The sequence below is a fragment of the Balaenoptera acutorostrata genome, chromosome 1, assembly GCF_949987535.1.
Source record: "Balaenoptera acutorostrata chromosome 1, mBalAcu1.1, whole genome shotgun sequence".
NCBI classification, from domain to species: domain Eukaryota; kingdom Metazoa; phylum Chordata; class Mammalia; order Artiodactyla; family Balaenopteridae; genus Balaenoptera; species Balaenoptera acutorostrata.
Window position 1 is genome coordinate 14,788,526 of NC_080064.1, and position 16,532 is coordinate 14,805,057.

Genomic DNA, 16,532 nt, shown 5'->3' on the forward strand with positions numbered 1-16,532 from the left:
GGAAGGAAGGGGGGTCTTTTCTGAGGACTGTCCGGGCAGACCCGGAAAGGGAAACAGAGTAAACTGTTCATTGCCCAGCTTCCTCCCTACTGCTTACCACTCAGAATCCTGCAATGAAGACTTCGTTTCCCACCAAGGGATTCCATTAGGATGGAGCAGGAAGGAGAATGGCCCAAGGACTACAAAGATGGATAGGAGGCACCGACGGCCTCAGGCATGGCCGAGGGAAAGAATTACAGCCCGCATGTTCTCAACTGGTGTAAGCAAGTTCATCTGTGGCTAGGCCATTTTAGGATTAAAAACTTGGCTTTATTCATTCACTTAACAATGATTTGCTGAGCAGCTATAATAATGCTAGATACCACGCTCTGCACTGGACATAAAAACATCTTAGTAAGACAGTCCCTGGATTCGAGGAGCTCATAGCCAGCCTAGCAGAGAACTGGTTAACTGAAGGAGCAGCTAACAAAATGAAGGCGAGCATTCCAGGCAGAGGAGACACCATACAGCTACAAATAACATTTATTAAGGACTAACATGGGCCAGACACTGCTCTGAGCACTTGATCTGCATTAAGTCATTTATTCTTCCCAACACTTCAGGTAGAAACTGTATTCCCATTTTATAGATGGGGTAACCAAGCAACCTAAATTAAATAACGTGCCCAAGTCACAGTGCTAGTGAACGCAAGAGCTGGGATTTGAAATCAAGAGGTCTGCCTCAGATCCCAGGACTTCCACCACTGCGCAAAACTGCATGTACAAAGGCACAGGGGTAGGAAAGAACACTGTGTCCTCTGGGAGCTGCGAGTCATCTGACGTGACCGGAGAAAGAGGCAGTCCTCCACGGCTAACCACTTTGTTCTATGCGTTTGTATTTTTGTGTTTGCTTTTCTCTTGAGTTCCCTCTGAGAAACCTTCCTTCTCAAAAACCCCAACCCATCTCTGCTGAACTGCCGCAAAGGAAGCATTGGTGCCGCCCAGGGAGAGCGAGTTCAGGTGAGCAGAGGCCCTTAGAGGCAAGGCAGGTGCTGGCCGGGGACTGCGCCCCGCCCTCCCTCTTGGCCCCGTACCTTGTTCTTCTTGCTGGTGGGAGCAGGTGGTTTAATCAGCTTCTGCAAGATCCGCAGGCACATGAGGGTAATGTTCTCAACAACCACGGGAGTCTTAATGTTCACGGCCATGAGGAAAAGGCTGAGTGCTGGGCAGAGGAAGGAAAGGCAGAGTCACACGTGATCACAGAACACATCACGCCTGCCGTGGCAAGGCTGCCCAAGCACAGCTTCCCCTGCCCTCTCCCGCCCTGCGCCTAGGACTGCGCCCTGAAGCCTCCTCTCCTTTCTCTGGCAAACTGCTAACCAGATGTCCCCCAAACTCACCACAGCGTAAGCGGAGCTCCCAGCAGCTGTCCTCCTTCGAGATAGAGTCTGTCAGCAACAGCATTTCATACTGAAGGCTACTTGCCTAGAAGGCCAACAGGAAGAGACATGAGTAGAGGAGGGTCTGCAGGGTCAATCCCAGGACTAGGGCTCACGTCCATGCTCAGACCCAGGGACTCAGCATTAGAACATCTGGTCACAGATGGACCATCAGAGAGACAATGGAGAGATGGAGACCCTCCACACAGCCCACCATTCATTTCTCTTCTCTCTGAGGCTGACTCTGACCTGGGAAAATCTTTGTGGGACATGAGCTCTGCAAATGTGCCGCTCCCTCCCTCCCTCTCGTCTCTGCAAACGAGACCGGCAGGGAGGAAGCCGAGGGAATGAAGGCAGAGAGTGAGGGGATGGCCAGCCTGCTCACCAGATCAGGATTGGCCCAGTGGCCCTTCAGGGCTGTGGAGACTTTGCCAATAATCAGGTCGTTCATCTGCTGGGTGGCCTCTGGATTGTCGCTGGGGAAGCAGAGAAAGGAGTCCTGTTATTCACCATTGGCTCTGTCCCTCCTTTGCACTTGAAGGAGCCCAGAGAAAAGGAAATCAATGTCTAGGGCCACCCAGCCTTCCCAGGGGCAAGACGACACATTAGCCGCACAAAACCCTGCTGTGTAATAAAAAGGGCATGCCCCAGCCGCCTTTCCTGGGAGGAGACGCTGACTGAGAATACAGCAGCACTAACATAGGGGGGATTTTCTCCCCAGCCCACATCCCCAGGCTGCACAGTCCCCAGACACTGCCTGGTGTGTCAGCCTCCAGAATCTAGGTGTCCACTCTCAGCCTTGGCCACAATTCTTTCCTCATCTTCGCCAACTGCCCTCACTTCATTTCCCACAAGGCATCCACATTTCCCATCTATGTCCCTTTGTAATAATGTATCTTTTAATAATTTAAAAACCCCACGAATTGTGTCACATCCCTTTCTTGCTTCCCAACGTGTCTTGAATAAAATCCAAGTCCTTATAATGACCTACAAGACCCTATAGGATCCGGGCCCTGCAACCTCTCACTAAATCCCCTCCCCTTTGTTCCCCCACTGGTATCCTTCACTCCATGCACAAGCGCTCCTCGTGGCCCCCGCCCCTCACACCCCGGGCACACCCCTGCCTCTCCTCCTGCCACTTGCTATTTCCTCTGTGTGCAGCCTGCGCCTTCGGTATCTCCATGACTTGCCCCGCACCTCACACAGGGCTTTGCTCAAGCATCACCCCTCAGAGGTCGTCCTTGACCACTTTATCCTCCGCAGCAACCCTACCTGCAATCAGGGTTGCCATCTCAGCTATACCGCTCTTCACATCTAATCTCCTGACACTGTAGTGTGTAATTACCTGTTTACTGCCCTTCTCCCCTCTAGAACGTAAGTTACATGAGTGCGGGGACTTTGTTTCATCTATCACTGTATCCTCAGAGTTTAGAACAGTGCCTAGCATTCAGCAGATGCTCAGTAAATATTTGTTAGATGAGTGAATAAATAATACAGCAAGTAATACTTACCAACCAGCTAACATGTTCCAGAACTTATGCAACATACTCAGTAAATAATCTAAATCCAGCTGTGGGTACTGTAGGGGCACAGACCAAGTACTCCACAAATATGATTTATTACTTGCAATGAATTATGTTAGTCTATCCTCACCACAAGCCTTTAAGATATTTGCCATTATCAGTATTTCTCAGATAAGGAAACCTTAGGCTCAGAGAAGTTAAGAAATGTGTCCAAGGCACATAGTACAAAATATCCGATACTGGGTCTTTCTGATCCAGATCCAAGCTCTTAATCCCTAGGCTCCACTGCTCCAACTGTCTTCTTCTGTGTGAGTTTTGAGTCCAAGTACCCCGCTGTACCCTTCTCCTCCCTCACCAAAACTCAGAAACTGCTTCCTCAGGAAACCCCACTGGTACCAACCAAATAAAAGACGAACATACTATCTACACGGAAACCTGGGCTTCAAATGCTCCCCAAGTTTGTTCAGCTATAGCCGGGACCTCTTCCCGTTTTTTTCTCTATTATAAGCTAGCGAAGCTGTTTGGCAGGGAGAAGCACGGTTCCGTGAACCCTCTGGTGCTCCCAGCACCGCTGCCGCCCCCACCCCAGCACGAGCAGGCACGACCGGCCCCCGTCACCACGGTGCAAGCTCTGACCGGGTCAGGAGGCACATGAGCTGGCGGACCTCCTCCCGCATGGCCGCAGAGCCTCTGCGAAGATTATAATCAAAGAGTTCCCGGATGAGGCCCTGGGAGACGAGGATGTGCCTCAGGGCGGGGTTGGTGGCCAGGGCCCGGAGCAGGGTGATACAGTGCTCTGTGACGGCCGAGGCGCAGCCGTAGCACTTGGTGGAGGATGTGTGGCCACAGCCCAGGACGGACAAGGCGCGGTACTGGCTGGCAGTGAAGGTGGGCTGCACGGAGGTCCTAGATGATTTGGTGGCTGCTTCCCTCTGCTGCAGGTCGTATTCCAGCAACTCTTTGCGTGAAGCAAAAACTTTCTAAGGAAAAAAAAAAAGACAAAGGAGAAAGAAATCAGCAATTAAAATAAAGAGAAAGAGGAAGTTAACTAGAAATCAGCTTTGGTTTGAAAAAACACTTTACATGCATTATCTAATTTAACCCTCTTGATAACCTTACCAGTTAGATACTTTATCCCCATTTTGTAGAGGAGGAAACAAGCTTAGAGGGGTTGGCTTGACCAAGGTAAGTGGCAGAGTTAGAACTCAGCCTCTGATCGCAGGCCCATGCCCTTAACTCCCACGTAACACTGTCTCACAAAGAACAAAGTCAGGAACGTAGGCACGTGTAGCAAAGATGGCACACCAGCAACTTAAGGGACAAGGACCCTGGCTCCTCTTGTCTGCGGCCAGCCTTCCCTCCGATGGGGGTGGGGTCTGTAACATGCCATCCACCGTATGGCCCACCCTGGTTGACTAGAGCTGGTGTGCCCTACCCTTCAAGCCTGCAAACACGTCTGTCAGAAAAAACGGGAACAAAACCTTGGCACCCAATTTTTTTAAAACCAGTTAACCCCTCTACTAAAAGGTGGGCTGTGAATGGTCAAGAAAAACACATCTATAATAATCTCCGTTATTCTGTTTTCTGGAATGAACTCAGCTCTCTACCAAGCACCCAAAACCGCTGTGGGTGAGAAGCTGTGCGGCTGGGCAAGGGCACCCCGGGAGCTGAGCTTCTGGGGGAGAGCAAAGAACTGCTTTGACAACAACGTCGATAACACACGACAAAACACACTCTCCAGCTGCTCCCGTTTCTCTACCTGGATGATTTTGGAGAGTTCATCGAAAGAGTTCTTGCAGTCTCCACAGTACTCCTGCGCCAACTGCAGGATGTACCGGTTCACACTGGCTGAGGTGGAACTGATTCCCCCAGCCGTCCCCGAGTCATCCTGCAACCAAGAGGGAAGCTGTCAGCCTTCCACCATGAGATGGCCTCACCCAGGGGCTAGTTTTCTGCTTCTGATCCAGAACCCTCTCCAAATGTCCCTCCAGCTTTGGATTACCTGTGGCTTTTCAGGAGCCGCCTCGTTCACTTTGCAGAGCAGGTTCTCCAGCTGTGGCCGATGTCCCATCAGCTGGTGATACACTCGATCAGCTTTGTCCAGAAGTGTGTTGATGTTGGAAACAGCCTAGACGGGAAGAGACAGGGGCGTGCGTGAAGGCTCGTCAGCATGAAGATTTTCCCTGAGTGATCGGTCAGGGACCTCTAGGTCAGGTACTGTGTTTCATACGTTATTTCCATTCCTCACAATAATCCTGTGGGGCGGGTATGTTATTTTTAATAATACACAACATATACGATATATGTATAAATGAACAATGCTGAGAGCAGTGACTTATGCCAGGTCACACAGTATTAAAAAGCACAGGTGGTACTGGAACTTTCATCCTTCTGACTCCAAAGCCAGGTGTTCTTTTGCTTTGCCAGGCTGCTGCTGCTAGTGACTATCCTGACAGTTCCCCCCTCTTCCCTGTCCTCCCACATCCAGTCCCACCACATCATGCTGGCAGAGAACGAGCCCCTGAACAAGCCAACAATGAGGGAAGGCCAGCAACCGCAATTTGAAGCAGCCTGTGGAACAAATGCAGGGCACGTCACCCAAGTTCTATCTGCCTTTCCAAATCTTGTCATTTGTCCCTTGAGATATTCTAGTTTCATTAACAACATGTCTCCAAAATTCTACACAAACCATGTGTTCCAATATATCTGTCTTATTTGTTGCCACTCAAAAGCCGAGCCCTGAAAATAGTGCCAAGTTGAGAAGACTTCAGCTAGAAGGGAAAGCACGTTCCCCACATCAGCTCAGCCCACAGCTCAGATCAAAGCCCTGCCTGAGTCTCGGACGGATGCGGCCTCACCTTCTTCCGGTCTTCTTCATTCTCAATGGGATCCACTGCACAGCAAGGCTTGGCATAGAGCATGAAGTCGAAGCGAGCGTATTTACAGAAGCCACAGGCATTGCACAGGAAGGGGTCCTTTTCATCATAGTTGATGGATCTGAAAAACCATAGTGATTGGGTCAGGGGGCAGCAGAGGATCTGTAGGGAAAGGAGATGGACCGTGCCACATCTATACACTGCAAACTATTGCAGGGACTCTCAGAGGGGCAGCAGCAAATAGGCGAGGATGACTTAAGCAACCAGGTAACAAGAAAGGGAGACCCAGAACCAAACTTAGGGACCCCAGCACCACCCACCACTGGATGGTCACGTGAATTCACGTGCACGCGCACGCCCACGCCCACGCCCACCCCACTCTTCCCCTTTTCCATCCTTGAACTCCGCACTCTACATACCCATAATCCTCTAGTTATTATGAGGGCACCACACAATGAAATTGAGCACAATGAGACTCTTAGAGAAAAATACAAGGGATGTACCTGGCCTGGGTGACAACCACTCACTTACCTGCATTTGTGACACTGGTAGACGTTCTCTCCACAGTTGCCGCAGACCCCTGGGTTGGCAGGGACTGAGGCACTACAGCGTGGGCACTGCAGGGTCTCCGTGGAGGCCTGATAGTTTTCATAGAAGTCTGCAAACTCAATCATCAGGTTGGAAGCCACTATTGGCAAAGGCAGGTCAATCTTCACCTCTGTCTGCCCGGGGGTCAGCTGAACCTTCTTGGCTTTGTGCCAGCGAGCTGGCCTAGGAGAGAGAGTGTCAGACAGAGGGGCAGGCAGATGGCCTAAGAGCCTCTCACAAGACCCTCGGCAATGACAGTCTGATGAGACGAAGAGAAAACTGTCCCTACCTATTCTTCTAATGCCATTAATTCATTATTCTAAGGATAGGAAATCTGGCAAATAAAAGCAACTTAATTTTAAAAATATGTTTCCTCTATTCTTTCTCTCTTAAAAAAAAAAAAAGGGTATAACATACAGGTGCTTTAAGACATTATATATGATAATTTTTGATACTCCAGAAAAACAAGGGAATGCACATCAAGGGAAGATATTACTCCAAAAGTATGCCACACTGAAGCCTGTAATCCCAAGAGGTACCATGATGACGACTGCCATGAGTTCCTATCAAGACAACTACCTTGGAAGGAGAAATCTCAGGTTGCTTTAGAGAGGCACAGGGACATACCAGGATCCAGACCAAGTGCCAAGTAGAGTCAGAAAGAGTAAAGGCATGGGATAATTTAGAGGTAATTATATTAATACAATTAGAGCTAATATTTACTAAGCACTTATTATGTGTCAGGCTCTGTTCTCAGCACTTCACAAATACTAACACATTTAATCCTTAAAATAACACCCTGAAAGTGGACTTCTCTCCATTTTACAGTTAAGGAAACTGAGGCTACGTAAATTCTCCAAGGGATGTGAACCCACAGTCTCATTCCAGAGTCTGAGGTCTTTACCAGCAGCTACGCTGACTCTACACAACAGAAAATCAAATCCACCTTCTCCAGAGGGGACTGGGTCATCCCAATGAGCAGCTTCTACTTGCAGATCATCAGTGTTAACTATGCTTTTCAAAGGACAAAGATAAAACTTCCTTTAAGCAGAGCTCCTGTGGCCATTTGTTCATGTGGTACATGCTAGCTTTATGCTACCTTTAGAGTAATACCAATACTTCCATTCTATGCACAAAGCAGCACTCCCTGTAGGTCTAAACATTCAAGTAGCAACTACTTATATTCTCTGCCCAAAAAAAGTGCTTGAGTCTTCAACAGCAAGTGGTCTGTCTCTGTAAAAGTTGACACTATAACCCATGCTAGTGTCCTCTTTGGCCCATATACAACATGCCTTGATTCAGATGTTGGGAGAGATAATCTAGAAAGATCCAACATCAGCATATGTAGAGGGAATGCACCATGCAGAAATGGAAGGACTTCAAACTAGAGAACCTCCTGGAGAAACACTGCCTGCTCTGTGAACAAGAGAACAGTGTCTTAATCCAAGAAACAACTACTTCCCATATAGAATAGTCTATCTAAAAATAGAACCACTCTAGTTAACATGGGTATGAGAAGCCTAGAGTCCCCCTCACTCAGCTTCCCTTCAGGCTGTTGAAGATCTTAGACCCTGAGGGCTCCACAGGACATAACTTCAAAATAGTTTTTGTCAGCATCCTTAAGAACTGGTGTTTCACCTGTGTCCCTCAGCCATGACCTAAGTAGGCAAGAGGACATACTAGGCCTCTAGGAATGTGCTGCTTTACCTGATTCCAGCAATCGAAGGCAACAACTGGTATTGAGCCTCGTAAGCCTGCTGCCCCTCCCCAAGTCTGAAAAGCCCGTACTTGTTTTTCAGCTCCACGATGGCCTGCACAGTTCGGTTGTTGTAATACAGGTTGATAGTCCGCACCATCTTGGTCCGTTTCAGGTCCCCAATTTTCACCGTCACTTTGCTGATGGTGTGGCTGCCAATGAGCTTCACAACCTGCTGGGTGGTGGTGTACCTCGTGTCCACTTTAATGGAAGACAGCTTGATATACTAAATGCAAAAGTACACACAAAACACTGTGTTAGTTCAAGGCTAACGGCTCATCCTGTCCTCTTCAAAACTCATCAGCGTAACCCACTCTTCATCCATGGATGAAGTTTCTATTTAAGGTAGCAGGGCAGGTAAGGATTAATACCACTGCAACCAGCCATTGGGAGAGGGATGCCTATACAGTAATAATCAACCTCTAAAAACAAGAAACCCACTGGCCCTGTAAGCCTCAGGACTGTCCATGTTAAAGATGTCACTTACACAAAATGGCACCTCTGGATTATTACACACCAGGCAGGGATCACTCTCCAGGTAATAGCCATCAAACTCCACTAGGCCAGACAAGGTGCTAAGGAAGAAAGCAGTCTTAGCATAAGGAGATTTTCATTTTAGAAAGCATGGAGCTTCACAAAGAAGCCATGAGAAAACCATGGCTCAATATTCCCCAAGGCAAGCTTCACTCTAGTGAGAACACAAGGAAATGTGAGAAATCCCAACAGAGTTAAGTCACAGGAAGGGAATTTCAACTGAGTGACCTTAGACGTTTCCTATTTCTGAGCTGTTCTGAGGTCACAGGAATCCTAAATGTTACATTAAAATTTGACTCAAAGAAGAGTCACAATTAAATTTACTAAAAATCATTGAATTGTACACTTGTAACGTGTAAATTTTGTTGTATGTAAATTATACCTCAATAAAGTTTGGAGGAAAAAAAAGAACAGTCACTACTAAACCAGGGAAATAATAAACTGACAGTTTAACCAACACTCTCTTCCAAAGTTGTTGTTTTTTTTGTTTTTTTTTTTTTTTAATGCAGCCATTTCTGTAAACTTGCCTTATGTGATTTACACTTAGACCCTTGAAAACTAGAGACCTTCTTAAATCATTGCTTACCAAACCCTAATTCAGCAGTTGCATTTTGAGCACCTTCTATGCACAAGGCCCCAACTACAAGGGAGGGATTCAAAGACCAACCAGACAGGAGCGTATTGATTCATAAATAAGAGCCAATCCATGTAGAAATAGCAACTGGACTGTTGACTGAGCTTCAAATAGGAAGAAAGCAGAACAAAACTCACTTGTAAATGTTGGAGTTGGGATGGTTGGTAAGAATGTGGTTTTGAGTACGAAGAATCTCCACAGCCTTCTGTGAATATTCTTTCAACTGAAAACAGAAGTCAATATAGGACCAGAATTAAAGCCCAAGGGAAAGTCTTACTGGCAAAGACTTTTTTCCTCTGCTTTCTAGCTGATACCACCCTAGAAGTAGCAGCCCTCATTCAGAATCAAACAAAGCTGAGCCTAACTCCTAGTCATTTAAAGGATTGTATCTTCTTTAGTAGTTTCCACGATCTTAGTGACAGCCCCTCTTTTTATACCTTGTGGAGGAAGAGAAATTTTATTATTATGGAGAAGCCATGAAATGGTTATCTAATTGCAAAAACACGTTGGATATGTGATCAGGACTGCCAGGAAACCCAGAGGAGCACTTTCTTTCCCAAGCAACTTTAATGAGTTGCATTTTCTTCCCCACTTTATCTACTTCTATTGGCTAAGCCAAATTCAGACTATACTTATTTGCTAGTGTATATTATCTAGGTGGCATACATACTGGGAGTGCTTAATATATATTTAAAAGAGATTTCATATATGTACTCCCATGTGGGTTGATCATAACGTTTCTTAACTCAAGATAAAAAAGGTTAAAATGTGGCAAGTTAGCCTCTCCGACCGTCAATCGTCTGTTACCTTCTTCTCTGTTTGTGGGGTTTTCAAGGAGAAATATCCTAGTAGGTCCACAAACTGGGCAGCCTTACGACCGTAGGCTGGGAGTTCTGGCCATATAGACCACATCAGATCTAGCAGGAGCTCCTGTTGAGATTTGCTAGAGTTTCTGTAGATAAATGACAGTTCATATTATAAGCAGCAGAAAACCCTGAGGTTCCTTTATTTATCAACAAGGCCCAGGTACCGTTTTGGAGATGAATCTATTTCCCCACAACTATGAGTTAAGTTTGAATGGCTCTACTGTTCTTTTGACAATCAACCTTAACAGATGTAGCATGATCCTTTCCTGTCTTCAGGAGGTGATTCTGACATCTCTCAATGGCAGAAACTGAGCTTTGTTACCCTAAAGAGTCAAGCCTGGTCATCTTACAAACTTCTAAACATAGCCTTCTTAGTGGAAAACAGATCATCTCTTGCTTCTGACATCAGTTTAATAGCCAAAAAGCAGATAACTCAATGAAGAAATCTGTAATAGTCAAGAGGATTCAGACTGGTGTAAATACTGATAGTACGGACAACCTTGAGTATGTAACATAGAGCCAAGACAGAACTGTTGATACATCACCCACTCTGGTCCCAGACCCACACAGTCTGCTAAAACTAAGCCCCGGATCCTACCTGTAGATATGCAGTGTCAGGCAGTGGGCCTGCCAGCGCACGGAGGAAGAATTGGACTCTAAGAGGAAGCAACGCAGAAACTGGACCAAGGTCTCCTTATCTGCAAATTTGTTCAGCTGGTTCACCAGAGCTGTGCACAGCTGGTCCTCTTGGCTGCCTGAGCTCTCACCTGCAAGATCAAAGCAGGACTGAAGGGCTGAAAAGTAGGAACAAGTGGTCTAGGGTCCTACAGCCAATGCTCAGGTGGAAAGAGAGGGAATTCTGTCCATGTTTTAAAGTTTCACCAAAATGGTTATGATTTGAAAACAACTTTCAGTTGGTTACTGGGGGACAAAAAGTCAGCCCCAGATATAATAATCCTACCAAAAAAAGTACCTCTACAAGCCTGGCACTGACAAAGATAGTCACACTGGAGAAGGAATTTCCTTTCAAAAGTTTGCTACCTGCAACAGTCAACATTACCACAGACCGGCACAGAGGGATCTGAATAATTCATTGGGGAATGTGAACCTCCACTGCTCTCCACCAATCACCTGTCTCAGGCCTCCAAGGACCATGAAAATCAGGAACGCAGAAAAAAGCTTTTGCCTTTCTGATGGCAAGGACTCAGTTAAAGCTCACTATAGCGTCCATTTGTAGAGCATTTACCAGTTTACAAGGCACATTTATAAGCATAGTTTCATTTAACACTGACAATCTCTCCACAAAGCAAGTGTTATTATTTCACAGAAAAAGAAACTTGGGCCTAGTAAAAATGTTTGGTGCACTTTGACCTTTCCTGTTACAGACACTAGGTATGGAAGTCACACTCTTTAAGGTGTCACCTTCAACATAACTGAAAATGAGACCAAGAGTAGACACTAGAGGGCATTTGGGTTTTAGGTCCCTGTAAATCAGGATGAAAACCCTTTCAGAAGAAGAGAATGACAAACTTATGGTTACCAAGGGGGGAAGGGGGGAATGCGATGAACTGGGAGATTGGGACTGACATGTATACACTACTATGTATAAAACAGACAACTAATGAGAACCTACTGTATAGCACAGGGAACTCTACTCAATGCTCTGTGGTGAACTAAATGGGAAGGAAATCTAAAAAAGAGGGGATATGTGTATACATATGACTGATTCACTTTGCAGTACAGCAAGAAACTAACACAACGTTGTAAAGCAACTACACTCCAATAAAAATTAATAAAAAAAAAAAAAGAAGAAGAAGAGAATGAACCATGTGCTCTCAGAGAGATCAGAACACATGACCCTGGTCACTGAGACAAGAAGGTGACCCTTACCCTCTTTCTCCTTTTCCTTTTCTTCTTTCTTACTCTTCTTCGTGGATGACTTTGACTGTGTTGTGGCTTGTCCAGAACCGGTGGCCCCAGGGGCGGAGGAGGAGGAAGCACTGGAGGGCCCTGCCGAGGCCGCCAGTGCAGCGAGGACTTTGCTGCCACACAGAGCACAGGAGAGCAGCTGCAGCAGCACTGGAGACACCCCCTCATCCACCAGGAAGCTGACTTGGAGGAGGAAGTACAGGACAGCTGCAGGCAGAGGAGACGGGGGCTCAGCTCTGACACAACTGCGAGACTCACACACAAGAATGGGAGCACCTGCTCCAGACGCCAGGGCTGCCTTACTCCCACCACCTCCGTTGTCCAGGTTCTCTGCTGGAAGTTCCCAGAAGAATTTACACCCTCTTTGGAAATGTCTGACAAGTACTGCAACAACTACACAGAGACTGGCTCCCAGCCCCCACTCTTTTGAAGAGGATGATTCTCCTCCTTAGTTTACCACAACAATCTGGAAGTCAGATACTCCTACCTTGTGCTCCCACCGCACCCCACATTTTATCTATGGACGCTGAGCAATCTTCTAAGTTTTTACTTGTCTTCTTTGCTGGGCAGAGTTCTGTCTATCTTGCTCATGGCTATATCTCTAGAACCCAGTTTAACGCTTGGCATATAGTGGGCTTCAATGAACAGTTCTTGAAGGAATGAATGAATAACAGCAACCAAAAGGAGAAGCACTGCTTACAGTCATCTTTGATGCAGAATTTCTGCCAGTTGATGGTTCGCTGGGCAGCAATCTCTGCACAGGCTTTCAGGTGCTCCATCTGAAATGGAAACCAATCACCAGAAATGACCCACACCTGCCGTCTTGAGGGGTCATCACCTCAGCTTTGGACTACAAACCCTGGCCCTCTGTGCAAGGTTGATCGGTGCCCCAGTGAACCTGGGACCAAATCCCAAACACTGAGCCTCCTATATTCAACGTCCCACCACACAAAGCCCTTTTGTTTTCAGGGATTCTTCAGACCACTCAATAATGCAGCAGGAAAGGTAGGTCATGACCTAAGACACTACAATTCAGTTTATTTTTTTCTTGCTAAAAGCATAATAGTAAGAACACTGGATTAGGAGTCTTTAACACTGAAGATGTTCCTTCTAGATGTTCCTATGCAATATATTCAATTTACTCCTCAAAGTCAAACAACTGATCTTAGGCGATAATACATCATTTCTTTAGTATTCAGGGACAAAAAAGAGAGGTGCACAAATCTCGGGTTGATCCTGTCCACGACATGAGCAAATGACACTGGTAAAAAGCCCAAGCCACCCCTCCCCACAACAGAGGAACCACTGCCAGGTGGGGGTGGGGCCAGGGAGGGGCAATTGCAGACCCTGAAGCCAACTGCATGTGGCACAGCACCCAGTTGGGTATCATGGATCTACCCTGATCGCCACCCTGGCCATGATGTTCTCAAAATACTGAAAAGCCCTGTGTGTGCCGCTCCATCCTCTTACCTACTTGGCTGAGCCTCGCCCACAGCCTCTCCCTGCCCTACCACACCACCCCAGCACCGGCCGTACCAGGCTGATGAGCGTGTCATACTGCAGGGCGGAGCCAGAGCTGGCTGTGACCACACTTGCCCGGAGGAAGATCCCCTGCTCCTCCAGCAGCTTCTTGATCCCGCGCACATGGGAGTCGAGGGTGTGCAAATCCCGGAGCTGGCGATATTTCTCCTTTGACCCACAGATGAAGAGCAGAAGTTTGCGGACTTGCCGGCGCACAAATGGAGTTTGCTGGATCATCAGGTACTTGAGGGGAGAAACGACACAAAGAGTCAATGACTCTGGAACTGTATCTGTACCAGCCACGGCGCCTTGGGTTTTCATGAGCTGTTACTAAAAACTGGTAACACAAACCAAGCTACTTCCTTGCAGTCAAACTAGCCTCTGGTGAACTTTAGTATTCCTTACAAGGACCAGGAGAAAGAAAGGCATAGAAAGAAAAACATCAAAAAGGGAAAAGTAGCAACATTCCTGCTACCGCTCGTGGAGTACTTAGGAATCTATAGGAGGCTGGTCTCCACTCCAGCCCACCCAGAATGGACGTGTAAAGAAAAAAAACATTCAGAATCTCTCTTTCAGGTAAAAGAGGCGGGGAAGAAGCTGCGTTGTTACATCTGCATGACTTGAAATAGCTATTTGCGGTTTGCTAACATTCTTCGTCCCAGAGTTAATCTCATGCTTGCTGTGCAGGTTATTCAGCTATTTTCTCTCGGCTCCAAAGCCACCCCACCATACCCTGCTCTGTGATGTCCAGTCCAGAACTAAAGCTAACTGCACTGTTTCTTGCCGGCTGGTTCCCTCTTAGGTTCTGCCAGTGGGGAGCACTGGAGGGACACCAAAAGGCAGGAGGGAGAGAAGGGACTTGCTCCTTCCCACCTGCCTGCCGTCCTAGGAGCAGCCCTTCACCCTAGCGGCCTCCAGCATCTCTTCAATAGTCAAGGACAAACCAGGTCCGGGTGGTCCTGTTCACCGGCTTCTTTTTTTTTTTTTTTTTAAAGACCAAATTCTTTTTATTTATTTATTTATTTATTTATTTTTGGCTTTGTCGGGTCTTCATTGCTGCGCACGGGCTTTCTCTAGTTGCGGCGAGCGGGGGCCACTCTTCATCGCGGTGCGCGGGCCTCTCACTATCGCGGCCTCTCTTGTTGCGGAGCACGGGCTCTAGGCACGCGGGCTTCAGTAGTTGTGGCGCGTGGGCTCAGTAGTTGTGGCTCGTGGGCTCTAGAGCACAGGCTCAGTAGTTGTGGCACACGGGCTTAGCCGCTCCGCGGCACGTGGGATCTTCCTGGACCAGGGCACGAACCTGTGTTCCCTGCACTGGCAGGCGGATTCTTAACCATTTCGCCACCAGGGAAGTCCCCACCGGCTTCTTTTAGAACTTCCAGAATCAAGCACATCACAACCCTTCAGAGCTCCTGAGGTACGGGCAGCAGCAGACCCTCCTCAGACCCGCCAGCCTCTCCTCTGCGTTCAGGGGGCCGCTGGCAGCTGCTGCTGGCAGTTACTAGCCCTGTGCTACCGCAACGTTCCCTTTTTATCTTTTTGGTTCTTCAGTGGCTGTTTAACCAATTCTCTATATTAAAATCTCTCAGTTCATTTAACTAGTATACTTTCTGTTTTCCAGGCAGAGTCCAAACTATTAAACTTGTCCATTATCACCACATGTGGGGGAAGGTAAGTGTAGAGAATCAAAAACTAAAGTGGATGGCTTGCTCTGATACACATCTTCCACAGTTTCACCACACAGTACACTCTGGAGGGGCAAGACCTAAATGGCGGGAGGGACTCTGCTGGGGGAAACACCACATGAGGGTTAGGGTGCAAGGGAGCCACAAAGGCAGTCACAGCCGGTGTGTCCTCTCCTCGACTGGGACCTTCACTTACCTCTGAGAGAAAGTAAAACCACGAATGATCAAAGACAGGAGGTGGGATTCGAGAATTGGTGTCAGCGATCTTTTTGATTTGGTATGGCAGCCTCAGGACCATCTCTGTGAGAAGCTGAGTATAGGCCTCAAACACATCAGCAGCATGGCCCTGGGAGAAGAACATTTGTATAAGAACCTGTGATTGACAATTTCCCCTGACCACAGTTAGGAAAAAGGCTGGTCTATTGCTCACCAGGAGTACCTCACGTTGAAGATGGTAAATGGCACCTTTCAAAGCTGGAGACTTCACCGACTGATAGTTTAGTTTACAGATCCAGGAAGACCCCAGGCTCCCGGGGGCAATTTCATTACATGCAAAGCTTATTGTGGAGGCAGATCTCACTGCTCTTAAAAGTCTAACATTTCACTCTGGTTTTTGACACTGGATTGATTTTACTCTGCTTACACAAAAATTAGAATAGGAAAAAATTGAAAAAACAGTAATGGAGAAGGATTTCTGACTTTCTATGAGATGTTCCATTCCCTAGAACCAAAGCTTTCCATGATAACAAGAAATATTCCTGTAACCAAGGGGGTGTCAAAGATCACTAAACTCAGTCGAGATCCTGGGCCCACACACAGAGGCAGGGGTACCAAGAGACTGAGGACAATGGAAACAACAGCTATGCTACAGCCTGTGTGGTCCCCAGGAAGAGTCTGCGAGAGTTTGGGGGCATGTGTCCCACATATTCAATCACCAGTTGTTTATCAGATCTATGTCAAGCACTGGGAGTGTGAAGAGAAATAAAATATGGTCTTTGCTGATAGTCTGGAGGGGAAGACTCTACATGTGTGCACAGGGTGCTCTGGGACCCAGGGAAAGGCCATCTCACTCAGAGAGCAGGAAAGTGTGTGCTGGGGAAGGATCCAATACTTGAGCTGGGTCTTGAAGAAGGGCTAGGAATTAACTAGACAGGAGAAGGAAGGGATGTAGGAGAGGAAAAAATTTCTGAAGGGACAGCATGT

At 47.3% G+C, this 16,532-nt stretch overlaps 1 protein-coding gene across 8 annotated transcripts in view; it reads right to left on the reverse strand.

The window, feature by feature from the left end:
• UBR4 (ubiquitin protein ligase E3 component n-recognin 4) overlaps positions 1–16,532 on the reverse strand; it is a 129,979-nt gene that overhangs the window by 35,341 nt on the left and 78,106 nt on the right. For all 8 annotated transcript variants that reach the window (XM_028164698.2, XM_028164693.2, XM_028164695.2 and 5 more), the window contains 17 exons: positions 15,526–15,675; positions 13,660–13,887; positions 12,824–12,902; positions 12,085–12,330; positions 10,793–10,961; positions 10,136–10,280; positions 9,466–9,551; positions 8,648–8,735; positions 8,193–8,386; positions 6,348–6,587; positions 5,799–5,937; positions 4,943–5,068; positions 4,700–4,828; positions 3,577–3,920; positions 1,803–1,893; positions 1,379–1,463; positions 1,073–1,200 (listed from right to left, as the gene is read on the reverse strand). In XM_028164698.2, the coding sequence (XP_028020499.2) occupies positions 1,073–1,200; positions 1,379–1,463; positions 1,803–1,893; positions 3,577–3,920; positions 4,700–4,828; positions 4,943–5,068; positions 5,799–5,937; positions 6,348–6,587; positions 8,193–8,386; positions 8,648–8,735; positions 9,466–9,551; positions 10,136–10,280; positions 10,793–10,961; positions 12,085–12,330; positions 12,824–12,902; positions 13,660–13,887; positions 15,526–15,675 (2,667 nt within the window). The remainder of the gene's footprint in view (positions 1–1,072; positions 1,201–1,378; positions 1,464–1,802; positions 1,894–3,576; positions 3,921–4,699; positions 4,829–4,942; positions 5,069–5,798; positions 5,938–6,347; positions 6,588–8,192; positions 8,387–8,647; positions 8,736–9,465; positions 9,552–10,135; positions 10,281–10,792; positions 10,962–12,084; positions 12,331–12,823; positions 12,903–13,659; positions 13,888–15,525; positions 15,676–16,532) is intronic.